The sequence below is a fragment of the Rhinichthys klamathensis genome, unplaced genomic scaffold, assembly GCF_029890125.1.
Source record: "Rhinichthys klamathensis goyatoka isolate OS25496 unplaced genomic scaffold, OSU_Roscu_1.1 h1tg000318l_1, whole genome shotgun sequence".
Taxonomy (NCBI): domain Eukaryota; kingdom Metazoa; phylum Chordata; class Actinopteri; order Cypriniformes; family Leuciscidae; genus Rhinichthys; species Rhinichthys klamathensis.
The window spans coordinates 1,445,207-1,462,854 of NW_026606834.1; the positions used below are offsets into that span (position 1 = coordinate 1,445,207).

The 17,648-nt window shown below is 38.1% G+C and overlaps 1 protein-coding gene across 1 annotated transcript in view; it reads right to left on the minus strand.

Moving 5' to 3' along the window:
* The window catches only part of parp14rs3 (poly(ADP-ribose) polymerase family member 14-related sequence 3), a 38,135-nt gene that overhangs the window by 17,388 nt on the left and 3,099 nt on the right, over positions 1–17,648 (minus strand). The window contains exons 4-13 of the mRNA XM_056271345.1: positions 12,111–14,149; positions 9,981–10,050; positions 9,664–9,768; positions 9,045–9,107; positions 8,785–8,961; positions 7,278–7,447; positions 7,167–7,197; positions 6,955–7,059; positions 6,110–6,172; positions 938–1,114 (exon numbers count right to left, since the gene is read on the minus strand). Coding sequence (XP_056127320.1) covers positions 938–1,114; positions 6,110–6,172; positions 6,955–7,059; positions 7,167–7,197; positions 7,278–7,447; positions 8,785–8,961; positions 9,045–9,107; positions 9,664–9,768; positions 9,981–10,050; positions 12,111–14,149 — 3,000 coding nt within the window. The remainder of the gene's footprint in view (positions 1–937; positions 1,115–6,109; positions 6,173–6,954; positions 7,060–7,166; positions 7,198–7,277; positions 7,448–8,784; positions 8,962–9,044; positions 9,108–9,663; positions 9,769–9,980; positions 10,051–12,110; positions 14,150–17,648) is intronic.

The window sequence follows — 17,648 nt, forward strand, 5'->3', positions numbered from 1 at the left end:
CTCTACCTCTCTAAGACATCCCTTTTATAGCTAATCATGTTACAGACCTGATATAAATGAACTTAATTAATTGCTAGATGTTCTCCCACCCGAATCCTTTCTAAATTTTTTGCTTTTTCAACCATCTGTTGCCACCGTCCCAACTATTTTGAGACCTGTAGCAGGCATCAAATTTGAAATGAGCTCATTTAGTGGATAAAAGTGTAAAATTTCTCCGTTTAAACATTTGTTATGTTATCTATGTTCTATTGTGAATAAAATATTGGCTCATGTGATTTGAAAGTCTTATAGTTTTCTTTTTTTTTCAAATTTAAAAAACGTCCCAACTTTTCCGGTAATTCGGGTTGTAGTCCGAGTGACTACAGTGGCTCAACCTTAAGTTTATCAAGCGACGAGAATACTTTTTGTGCGCAAAAAACAAACAAAAATAACGACTTTATTCAACTCTTCATTTCCTTCTCTGTGGGCCTCGAGTGAGTTCACGTAGTGTAACAGCGCAGCGCTTCTGGGTTGTACGTCACACGCATCACACACATGACCAGCGTCGGCCAATAGTGAGCCTGTGTGTGACGTACAACACAGAAGCGCTGCGCTGTTACACTACGTGAACTCACTCGAGGCAATATGCTAAATATGCTAATACGGGACAGTCCGTCAGCGGTCGTGGGCGGAGCATGAGCAATATGACATCATAGTGCTCAGAAAATCCAAACGGCTTGATTATTGAGAGTGTTTAGGCTTTTTGAGGATAAAAAAAAGGAGTGAATGGATTTTTTTCATTGTATGGTGGTTGTGTGGAAAGACGCGTTTATATGCAAACACCATATAAAAAGGGAATTTTGCATCCGATGACCCCTTTAAGGCTATCATATTCATACTAAGAGCTAAAAAACTTAAATTTTGATTTCAGTGGGCCTCTGACAGCCGGCGCTCGTACCGGTGCCGACGGCAGGGAAGGAGAGCGTGGTGATCTGCTTCTCCTCGCAGCGCTCCAGAACCTTCTTCACGCGGGATCTGGTCTCTGCCGCCGTGTGCGGGCCCACCATGTGGATGATGACATCACACTGCAGGTTCCCGCCGCTGGTCACGGCTGCGACGTCGTTCTGCAACGGACCTTCACAGATAAAGAAACCAGAACGTCAGATGCTTGTTTAAAGGTGCATTGTGTAATATTTAGGAGGATCTGTTGACAGAAACGCAATATCATATACATAACTATGTCTTCAGTGGTGTATAAAGACCTTACTTAATGAACCGTTATGTTTTTATTACCGTATTTTCCGGACTATAAGTCACACTTTTTTTCATAGTTTGGCTGGTCCTGCGACTTATACATAAAATTTAATTCAGACGGAGATGAACCAAGAGAAAACATTAGCGTCTCCAGCCGCGAGAGTGCGCTCTAGTTGGCGGAGTTGTTCAGAAGCGACACCGAGGATGATGAACTCAATGGATTCAGTGATGTGGAATGAGATCGAGAGCGCTTGGTGAACTTGCTTACCGGCAAAGCCCGTCTACGGAAAGCCTGGCCACTCCCTATTAAAGGGGTTGTTCAAAATTTTGGACATCGGGCCTCATTTCCAAGTTAGCCTTAGTGTTATTTATCAGTGGAGACAGTTTTCAAAAATGTTCATCCAGTCATTCCAGTTGCATAGTTCGCCGGTGCTAGGCTAGCGCGAGTCAACGGTAACTGCTAGCCTTCCATTAAAATTATAGTCTGGCGTTATCATTTATTCGCTTTTGCTGTACTGTGGAGTGGGTAAAACTGTTTTTAATGGCAGGCTAGCAGTTACCGTTGACTCGCGCTAGCCTAGCACCGGCGAACTATGCAACTGGAACGACTGGATGAACATTTCTGAAAACTGTCTCCACTGATAAATAACACTAAGGCTAACTTGGAAATGAGGCCCGATGTCCAAAATTTTGAACAACCCCTTTAAGTCCTATTGTACTGAATTTTGGTTGTAGTTCCACCAGAGTTCCACTGGGGGCGATCGTCCGAGTGCAAAATGAATGGGAGTCTATGGAGCTAGACGGCTAAATTTGTCTCTTTCACCCGATTGCCGTTGAGAAATCTCAGATTTGATTGTAAGTTTTGCAAGTTCAACATGGGTTATAGGTCGAAAGTTGAATGAACGAGTACTTATGTCCTTTCGATTTCTTACGGGTTGAGTTGTTGTTGCCCATAACACGCTAGCATTCTGCTAATGGACGCTGATTGGTCAGTGAAGGACTGATTACGACCAGAGACATCGCTTGATGGGATCGTGGCATCCGGAGCAGAATGTTAAGGCGGACTTAACTCTTCTAGCACGTGTATTTACCCGTGTCAGCTGTGTTGTTGATGCCTCGAGAGAAAGGAAAGTGCAGAGCGCGAACGCACCAAAGTGACTGAAGGATTGCCATAAAGCAGTATCTCTGGTCGTACGATGTGTATGACGTCATTGACATTTTAAAAGAATTTTTAAAGCAAATAAGTGACTTTTTTGCTTTGCTTTTCGGTTGGGTTGCGGAGAGTTTGGGTTGCGGAGAGTTGTGAGATTATGGTTTTCTAACACCTACTCCCGTGTAATGGAAATCATTATGAACATCAGCTATGCTAATTATTTCCCATCTGCCTTTCTGCTGTTATCTCGGGACACTTGTCCCGAGAAAAATGGCGTTCGTAGGCTCCAGTTTGGTATCCTGCCTCTCACGGGGATTTCGGATGCCTCAACGCCTGTGATGAGAAGACCAACGCCTGTGAAGAGACGACTCAACGCCTGCGAAGAGACGACTCAACGCCGGCGATATGTTATCCCCTAAATATTACATGATTAACTAAATGTATTTTTTCCAGGTACTCTCTGATATGGACTTACTGTAAAGCTTCTTTAAAACCCTATGATTGTTAGCCAGAGGAGAACTGGCCCCTGACTAGCCTGGGTTCTCCCAAGGTTTTTTTCTCCATCCAATCTGATGGAGTTTTGGTTCCTTGCCACTGTCGCCTTGCTTTTGGCTTGCTTAGTTGGGGATATTTAATATTCAACAATATTATTGAACTGTGTTGTACTACTTTCATGTTATCACTGTGAAGCTGCTTTGATGCAATCTGTATTGTGAAAAGCGCTATATAAATAAATGTGACTTGACTTGACTTGACTTGACTCTAAAAAAATCTAACACCCAGTAATCTGTAATCTCCTTTCGAAAACAACATTCAAATTACTAGACAAAAAATGAGAACCTGAGAGAAGTGGATTTTGAGGGGTATAGCTCCATAGACCTCCATTCATTCTGCACTCGTCCTGTGAGCGCCCTCATGTGGACCCAGAGTGGAACTGCAACCAGTTCAGAACCCGGAAGTTTACTGAGAGTGAAAGTTCTCCCCATATTAGACATTCTCTGTTACCGGCATAGATATCCATAATAAAGGCTAGATGTCTTACGGCGGAGTCTCTATCGTCATCACCGGCGGCCATCTTGTCACAGGCAAGCTTTCTGGCGGGCTCTGTGGTGCCTGACGTGAGATGAGTGATCAGCACGAACACAAATACTCTTATCTCGTTGAAATCTTGACGGATTTACAAACGGTTTGGTTTCTTACAAACGTTATTAATGTGGCTATAATTCTGGATTATTATTTATTTATACACTTATTATTCATACGTGCGCAGTGTCATAACTACATCTCTGACGTTTATAACAAACCAAACCGTTTAAAAATCGGTAGAAAATTGAGCAAGTTATGGTTATTTAAAAAGTACATGCACCATTAAAACACAATGTTACGAGTGTGCGAGCTGCCTGTGGCAAGATGGCCGCCAGTGCAGACGTCGACCTCCATTGGCCAGCAGCGCGGACGGGACATCTAGCCTTTATTATGGATATACGGTTACCGGTAACTTGCTTGTTGGACTCGCTGGCTTATGTTAATTTAGCCTTTTCAGCCTCCCAGCCCCAGGTGTGCTTAATGCTATTGTGTAGCTGAATAACTGTTAATGTGTTACGTTTTATTTTATCTTTGTAAAGAAACCTCATTGCTGAACTGGCTACTCTCTGCTGTCTCAGACGACGACATCACTTCCTGTCGGCCACCGTAACTTCTGTTGGGTGCAGTTCACAACATCACCACTAGATCTCAGTGTGTTTTGAGGACTTTTAGTGGAACCAACAAACTTCTGCATGATTGTAAAGTGTGTTTGTGCATCTTTCATCATAACTCTTGCTGTGATATCTAATGACATTTAGTCTTCCGGTAACAGTTTACTTAAAGCCTTTATGTGTAATGCATTATGACGGCATTCATTATGTATGTTAAAATGCATTATATATTTTCATAATCTTTGCAGATTCCTTGTTACATCTGAAATTGGTTGTTTGTCGTATGTTTAAATGCATTATACTTTCTAAATGCATATCAAAGTGTTTTAATGTATTATAACTGTGGGTACAATTATCCATTCATGCATTATAAGGTGCATAATTAATGCATTAAAATACTTTTTATATTTTATTTGATACTTTTTTGTAACTGAAATATACAAATACTTTTCAATTAATATTAAGTAATATTATTGATTTGGCTGCACTGACTTCAATGAGCTGAATAATGACACTCTTGTCTTCTGAAGATATGCTTATAGTGGAATTTAACTCATTTGTTTCTAATTGAACTACACTTATTGAACTGAACTGAATTGAGCTGTATAGTGACACTATTGTCTTTTTAGAGCTGTAGAATTTGAATTTGCCTCATATTTGATGAAGTTTGCATCATCGATTCTGTTATTATTCTGTTTATCACCGTGAAGCTGCTTTGAAACAATCTGTATTATAAAGCGCTGTAGAAATAAAGGTGAATTGACTTTTTGGTGTGTGTGTCTGTGTGTGTGTGTCTGTGTGTGTGTGTGTGTGTGTGTGTGTGTGTGTGTGTGTGTGTGTCTGTGTGTGTCTGTCTGTGTCTGTGTGTGTCTGTGTGTGTCTGTGTGTGTCTGTGTGTGTGTGTGTGTGTGTGTGTGTGTGTGTGTCTCTGTGTGTGTGTGTGTGTCTCTCTGTGTGTGTCTCTGTGTGTGTCTCTGTGTGTGTCTCTGTGTGTGTCTCTGTGTGTGTCTCTGTGTGTGTCTCTGTGTGTGTCTCTGTGTGTGTCTCTGTGTGTGTCTCTGTGTGTGTCTCTGTGTGTGTCTCTGTGTGTGTCTCTGTGTGTGTCTCTGTGTGTGTCTCTGTGTGTGTCTCTGTGTGTGTCTCTGTGTGTGTCTCTGTGTGTGTGTGTGTGTGTCTCTGTGTGTGTCTCTGTGTGTGTCTGTGTGTTTGTCTCTGTGTGTGTCTGTGTGTGTGTCTGTGTGTGTGTCTGTGTGTGTGTCTGTGTGTGTGTCTGTGTGTGTGTGTCTCTCTCTCTGTGTGTGTCTCTCTCTGTGTGTGTCTCTCTCTGTGTGTGTCTCTGTGTGTGTGTGTGTCTGTGTCTGTGTGTGTGTGTGTCTGTGTGTGTCTCTGTGTGTGTCTCTGTGTGTGTCTCTGTGTGTGTCTCTGTGTGTGTGTCTCTGTGTGTGTGTCTCTGTGTGTGTGTCTCTGTGTGTGTGTCTCTGTGTGTGTGTCTCTGTGTGTGTGTCTCTGTGTGTGTGTCTCTGTGTGTGTGTCTCTGTGTGTGTGTCTCTGTGTGTGTGTCTCTGTGTGTGTGTCTCTGTGTGTGTGTCTCTGTGTGTGTGTGTGTCTGTCTGTGTGTGTGTGTGTGTGTGTGTGTGTCTGTCTGTGTGTGTGTGTCTCTGTGTGTGTCTGTGTCTCTGTGTGTGTGTGTCTGTGTGTGTGTGTCTGTGTGTGTGTGTCTCTGTGTGTGTGTCTCTGTGTGTGTGTCTCTGTGTGTGTGTCTCTGTGTGTGTGTCTCTGTGTGTGTCTGTGTGTGTGTGTGTGTCTGTGTGTGTGTCTGTGTGTGTGTGTGTCTATGATTGAATTATTTACATACTGTTAGTCATCAAGACATTAAAAATGGATTGAAAGTTTCCCACTTCAATGTGTTTAACATAACCAGTCCCTGTCATTCAGTCTCAGTTCGGCCCAATCACACCTGACATCTCTTGCTCATGTGATCGATTATTATCCAGGTTTGATTATGTGTTGTGTAACGTTCTCTCACCGTGTTTTTGACACTCCTGCTCCACAGACGCTCCCGCTGCTTTAAATATGGCACCCGATACACCTGAAGAACAACGAGCTTTTCAGCTTCACACACTGAACATCATGTTTAAAACATCATATTTCGATGCTACACTGCAAAAAATACTTTTCTTACTTAGTATTTTGGTCTTGTTTCCAGTCCAAATATCAAACATTTCTTAAATCAAGATGCATTTACTGAAGTAGTAAAATGCCATAAGATATTAAGTCTTGTTTTATGGGGAAACGAATACAAATTAAGTGAGTTGATGCTTAAAACAAGCAAAATGATCTGCCAATGGGGTCAGAAAAATAATGTTTTGTTTCTGTTTGAATTGTTGTTGTTTTTTGGCAGATAATTTAGCTTTTTTTAAGCATCAACTCACTTAATTTTGATTAATTCCCCCAGAAAACAGGACATAATATCTTATGTAATTTTACTCATCTAGTAAATGCATCTTGATTTAAGAATTTTTAGATATGAGTCATGACATGATAAATTAAATATGCCTTGTTCTTTTGACATATCAGAGGTCTTTGTACCATTAAAACATGCAAGTTTCATAGTCCACAACGTCGTCCTCGTTATAAACAAAGCATTTATTTAATCAAGCTCCAAAAACGGCTCATTTTGATATTATTTTAAGAGGATTATAAGTTTGTTCGGAGCATTTGACTGTCGATTGTTTTGTAAACGAGGCACAGTGTAATAAAGAGTAATAGATCTATCTATCAAACCCTAATAGATCTATGGCTTATTTCAGAGTAAATGATGTGTTCATGTGAAAGTGTTGTGTATTTTGAGTTATATCTGATCATACAGACCTCCTCTCAGGCTCATGTCTCTGTTGGTGGTGTTTACGATCCCTCGGACAGTTTCTGTAGTGATGTCCCCTTTCTTCACCTCAATTCTGACGCCCCCGATTTTGACTATAGACGAACGAGAAAGATTTAAAATATTCACTCCTGGAAATGCCAGAACTATTACATTGAAACCATATTTATTTGCTAAGTAAGCATGAGGAGGTTGTGAAAACCTTGATTTTCGGGCATCTTGTTGCATGCAGGCTGTAGGAAAACAAATTGAACAAATTGAATATGATGAAAACAAATCTGGAAACTATTTTTGTTAAATCATTGGTATTAACCTTGTTCCACTGTTTAAAGTATTCCCGAAAGTCATCAAAGGCCTTCTGATTCTGCTCGTACGCCACGATAGTGATGCTCCGGAAGCAGGAGGAGTTCGGCTCCTTCAAATGTTTCTCGATCGCTGTGAGAATGGCTTTGATGGATTCCTTCGGTTCAAAGCCGCCTCGTCCTGCGGAAAACAGGATTATTGCTCAGAACTTCATATTTCTTATGGAAGCCCCTCATAAGAAAAAAATACATGCTTTCGTAAATTATTATTATGGCATTTAAAATATCATTAGTCATAATTATAAAAAAAAAGGAAAAACTAGTATTAAATAGAATGTCATAATTTTGACTTTTTATCAAAAAAAATTACTTAGTACATCATAGTTATGACTTATGTCTTATTTTAATCTTCATCTCATGATGACTTTGTCAATTTGAACTTTTTGTCATAATTCTGACTATCATAATGACTTTTTGTCATAATGAGATAAACAGTCAAAATGTTGACTTATTACATTAGGATTATGACTTAATGTCTTAATTTGGCCATCATAATTATGACTTTTTATGTCAGCTTTTACTTTGTCTTAATTTTTACTTTTTATCTCATAATTATGACTTAGCCTGCCATAATTATGACTTTATATCTCATAATGACAAGTCATAATTTTGACTGTCATTATTATCTCGTAATTACAGTATAAAAGCATGTCATTATTATGATTTCTTTCATAATTTTGAGATAAAGGTAGTACTTAGTACACCATAATTATGACTCATTAGTATGACTTTTTATGTCAGTTTTGAGTCATATTGTCAGTATGTCATAATTTTGACTTTTTGTAATAATTTTGACTTTTTGTAATAATTTTTAATTTTTAAAGTGTAAAAATTATGACTTAGTACATAGTTATGACTTAATGTCATAATTTCGACTTTTTATCTTATAATTATATCTTAGTATGTCATAATTATGACTATATATCATAATGACGTATGTCATAATTTCAACTTTTTATCTCATAATTATGAAATAATAATAATAGAAATTACCAGATATGCGAGATGTCAAATTGGTCACACAAGACTCACCCATGTATATTTATTGACAGACATTATATGATTTTTGTAAGTGTTCCTTGCATGTTTTATTGGAATTTCCTGCTTTAAATGATATTAGGCAATTTTTTATTTTCAGAAAGTACATTAATGGACATTTTTAAAAAGGTTTCTCCTGGCAAAATATTAGAATATATGACAGTAATGTCATAATTATGACATTTTGTCAATTATGAGATAAAAAGCCAAAATTATAACTTAGTACATGCATCATAATGTCAATTATTACACTTAATATGTCATAATTTCAACTTTTTATGACATTTTCATGACTTTTTTTTGTCATAATTATGATTTACCAAAGCATGATTTTTTTTCCCTACGTGGCAGAAATGGGCTTTCATAATTGCTCTAAAAAAGAATATGTGTAGATATCAAACATTATGTTTTTTGTCATGCCTGTTCCAATGGCAGGAATGGCCAGAGTTGTGGCCATCTTTCCCTCACAGAGGTTCAAAACCTTTCCCAGAGAGGCTGTGATGTCTGCGATGTTGACCGGCCCGACCATCTGAGCGATGTTCTTACACTGAAGCGCTCCAGCACTCGTCATCACGGCTGAACCTGCTTTCAGAGGAGCTACAGTGCAAACACACGTCACTCAGCACTGCCATTATAATACAAGCATTGCTCAATATTCACTGCCATTATGATGATGATACCTAGCTTTTTGCACTCATCAACAACAGATTTTCCTGCAGCTTTTAAGATGGCACCAGAAACGCCTGTAAAATGATGATGATTAGATGGAAACAAGAGTGGAAAACACTGCATGAAAGGTAAAAGTGTGATGATGATGATGATGATGGAAGTCTGTTTAGTATTGATGCTACACTGCAAAAAATGCTTTTCTTACTTAGTATTTTTTCTTGTTTCCAGTCCAAATATCAAATATTTCTTAAATCAAGATGCATTTACTAAAGTTTTAAAATGACATAAGATATTAAGTCTTGTTTTCTGGGGGAATTAATCAAAATTAAGTGAGTTTTTGCTTAAAACAAGCAAAATTATCTGCCAATGGGGTCAGAAAAATAATCTTGTTTCTGTTTGAATTATGATTAATTTTCTGACCCCATTGGCAGAAAATTTTGCTTTTTTTAAAGCATCAACTCACTTAATTTGAACAAATTCCCCCAGAAAACTGGATATAATATCTTATGGCATTTTACTCATATAGCAAATGCATCTTGATTTAAGAATTTTTAGATATTTGGACTGGAAACAAGACTAAAATACTGAGAAAAGCATTTTTTTTGCAGTGTATAGCAAAGAAACACTTACCGGTGTTAAGATCTAAACTTTGGTTGGATGAATTCACTATGACATCCACCGTTTCTTTGGTGATGTCACCCTTTTTCAGGGATATTGGCACACCATTGATCCGCACTGATTGAATTCCCAGTCATGTGAAAAGAAAAGTACATAAGCAATTCCAAGTCCAGGAGTCGTGAAATTACATTTACATTTATGCATTTGGCAGATGCTTTTATCCAAAGCGTTTAAGGTATACATTGTATTAGTTCCTGCAATCGAACCCATGACCTTGATGTTAATATTTGAGCTACAGGAAGGCATAAATATATATATATATATGGTACCTCTTTTGTCTGATCCGTGTTTAACCTTCCGGGATTGAAGGGGGATTTTTGTTGACATGTCAGGAAATCCCTGTTAATAATAAAATATAGGTGATCAATAAAAAAAAAAGATGCACTGCAAAAAACAAACGGTGACACTTTATTTGAAGGGGTGTGCATAAGACTGACATGACACTGTCATAAACATGACATAACACCGGTCATGAACATGAAGGAGTCTTTATGAATGTTTATGACTGTTGTCATTAAGTGTCATTCGGTAAATTATGACACTTTTAATGCAAAGTTGACATTGTTTAAAATGTCTTTGTTATGACAACTTGACATTAACCAAGAAATCATAACCTGTCAACCTGTCACAAATATGTCATAACAGGTCTAATTATCAAACTTAAAGAAGTTATTTAGCTTTGCGTTAACATTACATTAACCTGTCATATGTGGTTGGTTTTGACTTTGGCCGTCATGACACCATTATAACTGTGTCATGAATATTTTACTTGTCCTCAAGTAAAGTGGAACACATTGTACTAGTTATAAAGATGTCATTAAGGGTTATTACACTGCCAAATGCTTTAACATATGACATATGACAAATGCTTTAACATACAGTATGACAGGGTAATGTAATGTTAACGCAAAGCTAAATAACTTCTTTATGACAACAGTCATAAACATTCATAAAGACTCCATGTTCATGACAGGTGTTATGTCATGTTTATGACAGTGTCATGTCAGTCTTATGCACACCCCTTCAAATAAAGTGTTACCAAACAAACAAACAAAAGATTCTCTTCCTCAGTATTTTAGTCTTGTTTTCCAGGATTAAACCCATACCGAGTTTGTACATTTCCAAAAAGTGTCCATAACAAATTATATGAAGTGAATCCAGTTATAAATGAAAGTCCTTACCATTGTTTACATTTAGAAAATAGAAATGACCAGACATGCGAGATGTCAAATTGGTCACACAATAAGAATTCCCATAGAAAGGAACACTTACAAAAATCATAACGGCTTTCAATAAATATACATCGGCGAGTCCATGTATATTTATTGAAAGCCGTTATATGATTTTTGTAAGTGTTCCTTGCATATTTTATTGGAATTTCCTGCTTTAAATGATATTAGGCCATTTTTATTTTCTGAAAGTACATTAATGGCCATTTTTAAAAAGGTTTCTCCTGGCAAAATATTAGAATTTTTATTAAATATCAAATTAAAATATATTTATATTGTTATTATTGTTATTATATTTTTGTTTTATTTGTTTGTTGAGATAATATTCTTAAATGATTGCAATATTTTATCAATATTTTCCAGTATTTTAAATGTTATTACTTTTGAGTTTGCGATGATATGGCGTAAAATGATGAATAAATAAATCTTGTTTTCCAGTACAAATATCCAAACATTCTTAAATCAAAATACATTTACTTGAGATGCAAAATGACTGAAGATATTAAGTCTTGTTTACTTAAATAATAATCATCATACTTGAGCTTAAAACAAGAACAAATATCTGCCAATGGAGTCAGAAAAATAATTTTGTTTTCTCTTTAAATTAAGTTTATTTTCTGACTTCAGATACAGTATTTGTTCTTGTTTTAAGCATAAACTCACTTAATATCTTCAATCATTTTCCTTCTCCAGTAAATACAGGTAAAACTCGAAAAATTAGAATATGGTGCAAAAGTTCATTTATTTCAGTAATTCAACTTAAAAGGTGAAACTAATATATTATATAGACTCATTACATGCAAAGTGAGATATTTCAAGCCTTTATTTGTTATAATTTTGATGATTATGGTGTACAGCTTATGAAAACCTTTACACAATTTGGGGTTTTCATAAGCTGTAAGTCATAATCATCAAAATCATAACAAATAAAGGCTTGAAATATCTCACTTTGCATGTAATGAGTCTATATAATATATTAGTTTCACCTTTTAAGTTGAATTACTGAAATAAATGAACTTTTGCACCATATTCTAATTTTTCGAGTTTCATCTGTAGCTATATCTTGATTTAAGATTGTTTAGATATTTGTGTAGAAACACTGAGGAAGCACCATTGTTTTTTGCAGTGTTGTTAAACATTTAAGGTTTGTAAACTAGCAGGGGATCATACCAGTTCCTGGATCAGAGCGTTGTACTCCTCAACGATCTTCTCGTCTGAATCCACAACGCTGATATTTCTAATGTTTCGATGTGAATCCTGATGCTCGGAGCAGAACTGCAGTACGGCGGCTCGGATCGCCATGCAACTTTCTTTGACGGAGAATCCAAAGGTTTCACAACCAATAGCTGGCATTGCGATGGAGACGCATCCCTTTCCCGCGGCTTTCAGGAGACAGTTTCTCACGGACGCCTGGAGGTAGTTCGAGTCCAGCGCTTGACCCTTCTGCGGAAGCACGGCGTAGATTAGCGTCTCGGCGTTGAGTTTCCCAGCGTCGCTGAGCAGCACATCTCCAGGTAACAGACTCTGCTTTTCCTTCTTGGGAGTTTTACACACTTCTGAAATCGCGTCGCCTCCAAACGTGAGAAAGCGCCGAGCCACGGGGTTATTAAAATCGAGATTTCCATTCATCGTGCATATCAAAGCGTCGGCTGTAAAGTGGTGCAGGTCTCCCTCAACGATGCTCAGAGTCGCGAAATCGCCTATTTTGTGTGTGAAGCTCTTCGGAAGAGCAACTGTGTGTTCTTGTTGTGATAAATACAGGTTGCACTGCTTCTCTCTGGCTTTGGTCTTCAGGTTGTCTTCGTGCTTTTCCAGAACCTTGGCTTCTCCTGCTTTGCGATACTTGTGCTTCTCCACGACTATGGATGACAGCTTGTGCCGGACGACATCCACGGCATCTTTAATGTTGTCTTTCGGCGCTGTGACCTTCAGACAAGGAGAATTCGCCGCTTTGCAAGCAAGTATCGACGCGCCAAGCCGCTTGAGTTCAGGGAGATCGGACAGATTCAGGCAGGAGTCCACGAACTCGAGCTCTCGCACAGATTTAAGAATGACGTTTTCAGTCGTTGGTTCCTTGTTTTCTAGATATCTCCTCACTTTTCCTGTAACATCCGCAACTGCGTTAGAAAGCCCGCATATTATAACCTGCATGTTTGATTGTGCGATCCTGATGTCGTTCGCTTTCTCGATTTCATCCTGAAGATTCCCGAGAAAGCGCGTCATCACACCGGTTTGATTGGGAGAAATCTGTATAACCTCCTCTTTGAGAATCTCACCGATTTTATCTTCAGCTCCCTTCAGGTTTTCCTTCTCAACCAAAATCCCCAAAAAATCCTTTCGGTTTAGGAATCTCGCTGGGATGTGGTTGTCCTGCTCAAACTTTAAAAGATCCAGCGACTTTAGAAAGTCAATCAGATGAGAAGAAAGCTTCAGCTGGTGCGTGATTATGTTCTTCTGTGCGTTTCTGATGAGCATCTCCACCGGATTTACTTTCTCCTTCAAACCTTTGAGGGAAATAATATACCGTTTCTCATCATGGGATAAACTCACCTCTCCTAGCTTGGACTGTACGCGCTCTTTTATTAGATCGAATGTCTCTCTGCAGTCTAGTTGAATTGTTGCTTCGATCGTGTTTCTTTCCACTTCGACCTCAAACGCAGCGTTCTTCAGGAGAATCCTGATTTTATCCGAAAGGATCCTGACATGCTCTTTCACTCCAGAAATTACAACTTTAGAGTTGCGCTCCTTAAAGGAGAACGCTGTATCAACCGTGACAAGAACGTCACAGTCCTTTTCAACTCTCCTCCAGACGTCCTCCTCCACTTTCAGCTCTTCTGTGTCGAATCCACTCAAAAACGACTGAACTCCTCTCATTATCTTCGACTCCCAAGTTGGTGCGATTTGCTTGGCGGTCAGAGACTCTTTATTGACGTCCATCTCTAGAATTATTTCACTTGCTAAAGCAGTGCTGTCAATGAAAACCTTAGCATGAAGCAGTTTGGCATCGCTCTCCAGTTGTTTTCTACATCGCTTATTGGTTTCAAAGAATAGGAGTAAATCTTCGCTGACCGAAATGTTGACTTTTGTGGCGATGTCAGTCGGGGTGTGTTTTTCTCCAGTTAAAGCCTTTTGCAAACTTGAGTAAAACAGTGAAGCGTGAACATCTGTGCCGCAAACACTGTGTTTCTGTTCCACCGCTGCATGTGCATCTATTAAAACAGAAGAGACAATCAAATTATTCGATAACATTTTACAATAAGGTTCATTAGTTAACAACGAGAAATACATTTGTTACAGTATTTATAAATCTTTCTTAATGTTAGTTAATAAAAATACAGCTGTTCATTGTTAGTTCACAGCGCATTAACGAATGTTAACATATAATACCTTTGATTTTAATAACGTATTAGTAAATGTTGAAATTAATATTAACTAAGATTAATAAATGTATTGTTCATTCTTAGTTCATGTTAACTAATAAACCATATTGTAAAGTGTTACCAATTACTCTAATTAGGCTTGTTTATTTCCTCAGTATTTTTGTCTTCTTTTCCAGTAGAAATCAAGATACAAGCAAAATGCATACGATATTAAGTCTTGTTTTCTGAAGAATGTATCAAAATTAAGGGACTTTATGCTTAAAACAAGAACAAATATCTGCCAATTTGGTCAGAAAAATCTTGTTTTCCCTTTAAATTAAGATTATTTTTCTAACCCCATTTGCAGATATTTTTTCTTGTTTTAAGCAAAAACTCACTTCATTTTGACACATTATTCAGAAAACAAGACTTAATATATTATGTCATTTTGCTTGTATCTTGATTTAAGAATGTTTAGATATCTGTATGGAATACAAGTAAAATTATTTTTTTTAGGTTATGCACCGAAATGAACATTTTGGCCGATACCAATACAGTAATTATTTATATTTGAAAGCCTATAACCGATATATTGGCCGATAAATCTAAATCCAAGTTTTTATATATTTTTTGAGAGCCTGATTAAAAAAAAAAAAAAGTCTCATCATTAAAATCCATGTCCCAAGCACACAATTATAATGATGTTCTTTTATATTGTAGTTAGTTTTATAGCATATATGACAGATTTGTGATGCGCTTGTTGCCCTGATTGGAATTAACTGCTGCTTCAATGTATATGTAATGAATGAGTGATTATAATCAAGGTATTAATCAATATTTTTCCTTCTAAATATCAAATGAGTTGAATGACTTCTCTACGCTTGTGAGATTTTACTTTGTTATAGAAGTTACCAGTGTGATCACTGAAATGTTCTTTTCATGTATTCTCTATTGTCTGCATTTGATATGAATGCAGTATCAGTGCTCGCTCATTTAGCCCGGCTTCCAATAATGAAATATGGACTTGTTTTGTGTTTGAGAAAGGTCTTCAAAGTGTTAAAACATATAGGGGTCATTGAAGCCAATAGTTTAAGGGACCATCTCTTTGTCTTTACGCCTTACTTTCCAGTTAGACTACAGTGTAGCTCTCCTTGAGAGAAAGAACGTATTATCTTGATGTTTTGAGAAAACTCTCCTGTTTATAGTTAGAGCCTGGCCAAATCCAACCTTGGAAAAGCTGTGTGTCGGTGTGTGTGAACAGTCCTTTTGGTTACAGGTTAAGGAACCACTGGCATTATGGGAGATTGACTGAGTTGTTGTTCTGGACATGCTGGCGTCCAGCAACCCAAATCTGTGGCCTGGAAGGTCACGACGTGCCTAACTTCAGGGTCCGAGTGTCCGCTGCATAATCCATGGAGATATGCTTCAGTCTATCTGTATATGTGTGGAAAATTACTATGTTTATCTATTTCTTAGCCAATGAGAATCATTCAACCTGAAGCAAGGACGTAGCTTAGACCTTGGTGAAGGGTATAACTACTGTGTGTGTGTGTGTGTGTGTGTGTGTGTGTGTGTGTGTGTGTGTGGTGAAGAGTATAACTGCTATGATCCTACGAACCTACGAACTCCCGTGTGAGTCTTGAAGCTGACTTCTGCTGAATCAAACTATCTTCAGTAAAACTTTTCTTTAATTTATTATAATTATGACTCCGGGTCTTGATTCATCATATCTGGTTCTGGGTCTTTAACGGTTTACCCCTAACAGCACTTAACAGTATTTTCCTTTTTTATAGTGATTCCAATCATATTTCAAGCAATTCAAAACCATCACGTCGAACAGTGTGCATCTGAAGTGTCTCAGCTGAAGGAAATAATCCATTATTTATCGGCTTTAATATACAGTGCCTTGTGAAAGTATTCGGCACCCTTGAACTTTTCGACTTTTTGCCACATTTCAGGCTTCAAACATAAAGATATAAAACTGTAATTTTTTGTAAAGAATCAACAACAAGTGGGACACAATCATGAAGTGGAACGAAATTTATTGGATATTTCAAACTTTTTTAACAAATAAAAAACTGAAAAATTGGGCGTGCAAAATTATTCAGCCCCCTTAAGTTAATACTTTGTAGCGCCACCTTTTGCTGCGATTACAGCTGTAAGTCACTTGGGGTATGTCTCTATCAGTTTTGCACATCGAGAGACTGAAATTTTTGCCCATTCCTCCTTGCAAAACAGCTCGAGCTCAGTGAGGTTGGATGGAGAGCGTTTGTGAACAGCAGTTTTCAGTTCTTTCCACAGATTCTAGATTGGATTCAGGTCTGGACTTTGACTTGGCCATTCTAACACCTGGATGTGTTTATTTGTGAACCATTCCATTGTAGATTTTGCTTTATGTTTTGGATCATTGTCTTGTTGGAAGACAAATCTCCGTCCCAGTCTCAGGTCTTTTGCAGACTCCATCAGGTTTTCTTCCAGAATGGTCCTGTATTTGGCTCCATCCATCTTCCCATCAATTTTAACCATCTTCCCTGTCCCTGCTGAAGAAAAGCAGGCCCAAACCATGATGCTGCCACCACCATGTTTGACAGTGGGGATGGTGTGTTCAGGGTGATGAGCTGTGTTGCTTTTACGCCAAACATAACGTTTTGCAATGTTGCCAAAAAGTTCGATTTTGGTTTCATCTGACCAGAGCACCTTCTTCCACATGTTTGGTGTGTCTCCCAGGTGGCTTGTGGCAAACTTTAAACGACACTTTTTATGGATATCTTTAAGAAATGGCTTTCTTCTTGCCACTCTTCCATAAAGGCCAGATTTGTGCAGTATACGACTGATTGTTGTCCTATGGACAGAGTCTCCCACCTCAGCTGTAGATCTCTGCAGTTCATCCAGAGTGATCATTGGCCTCTTGGCTGAATCTCTGATCAGTCTTCTCCTTGTATGAGCTGAAAGTTTAGAGGGAAGGCCAAGTCTTGGTAGATTTGCAGTGGTCTGATACTCCTTCCATTTCAATATTATCGCTTGCACAGTGCTCCTTGGGATGTTTAAAGCTTGGGAAATCTTTCTGTATCCAAATCCGGCTTTAAACTTCTCCACAACAGTATCTCGGACCTGCCTGGTGTGTTCCTTGTTCTTCATGATGCTCTCTGTGCTTTAAACGGACCTCTGAGACTATCACAGAGAAGGTGCATTTATACGGAGACTTGATTACACACAGGTGGATTCTATTTATCATCATTAGTCATTTAGGTCAACATTGGATCATTCAGAGATCCTCACTGAACTTCTGGAGAGTTTGCTGCACTGAAAGTAAAGGGGCTGAATAATTTTGCTCGCCCAATTTTTCAGT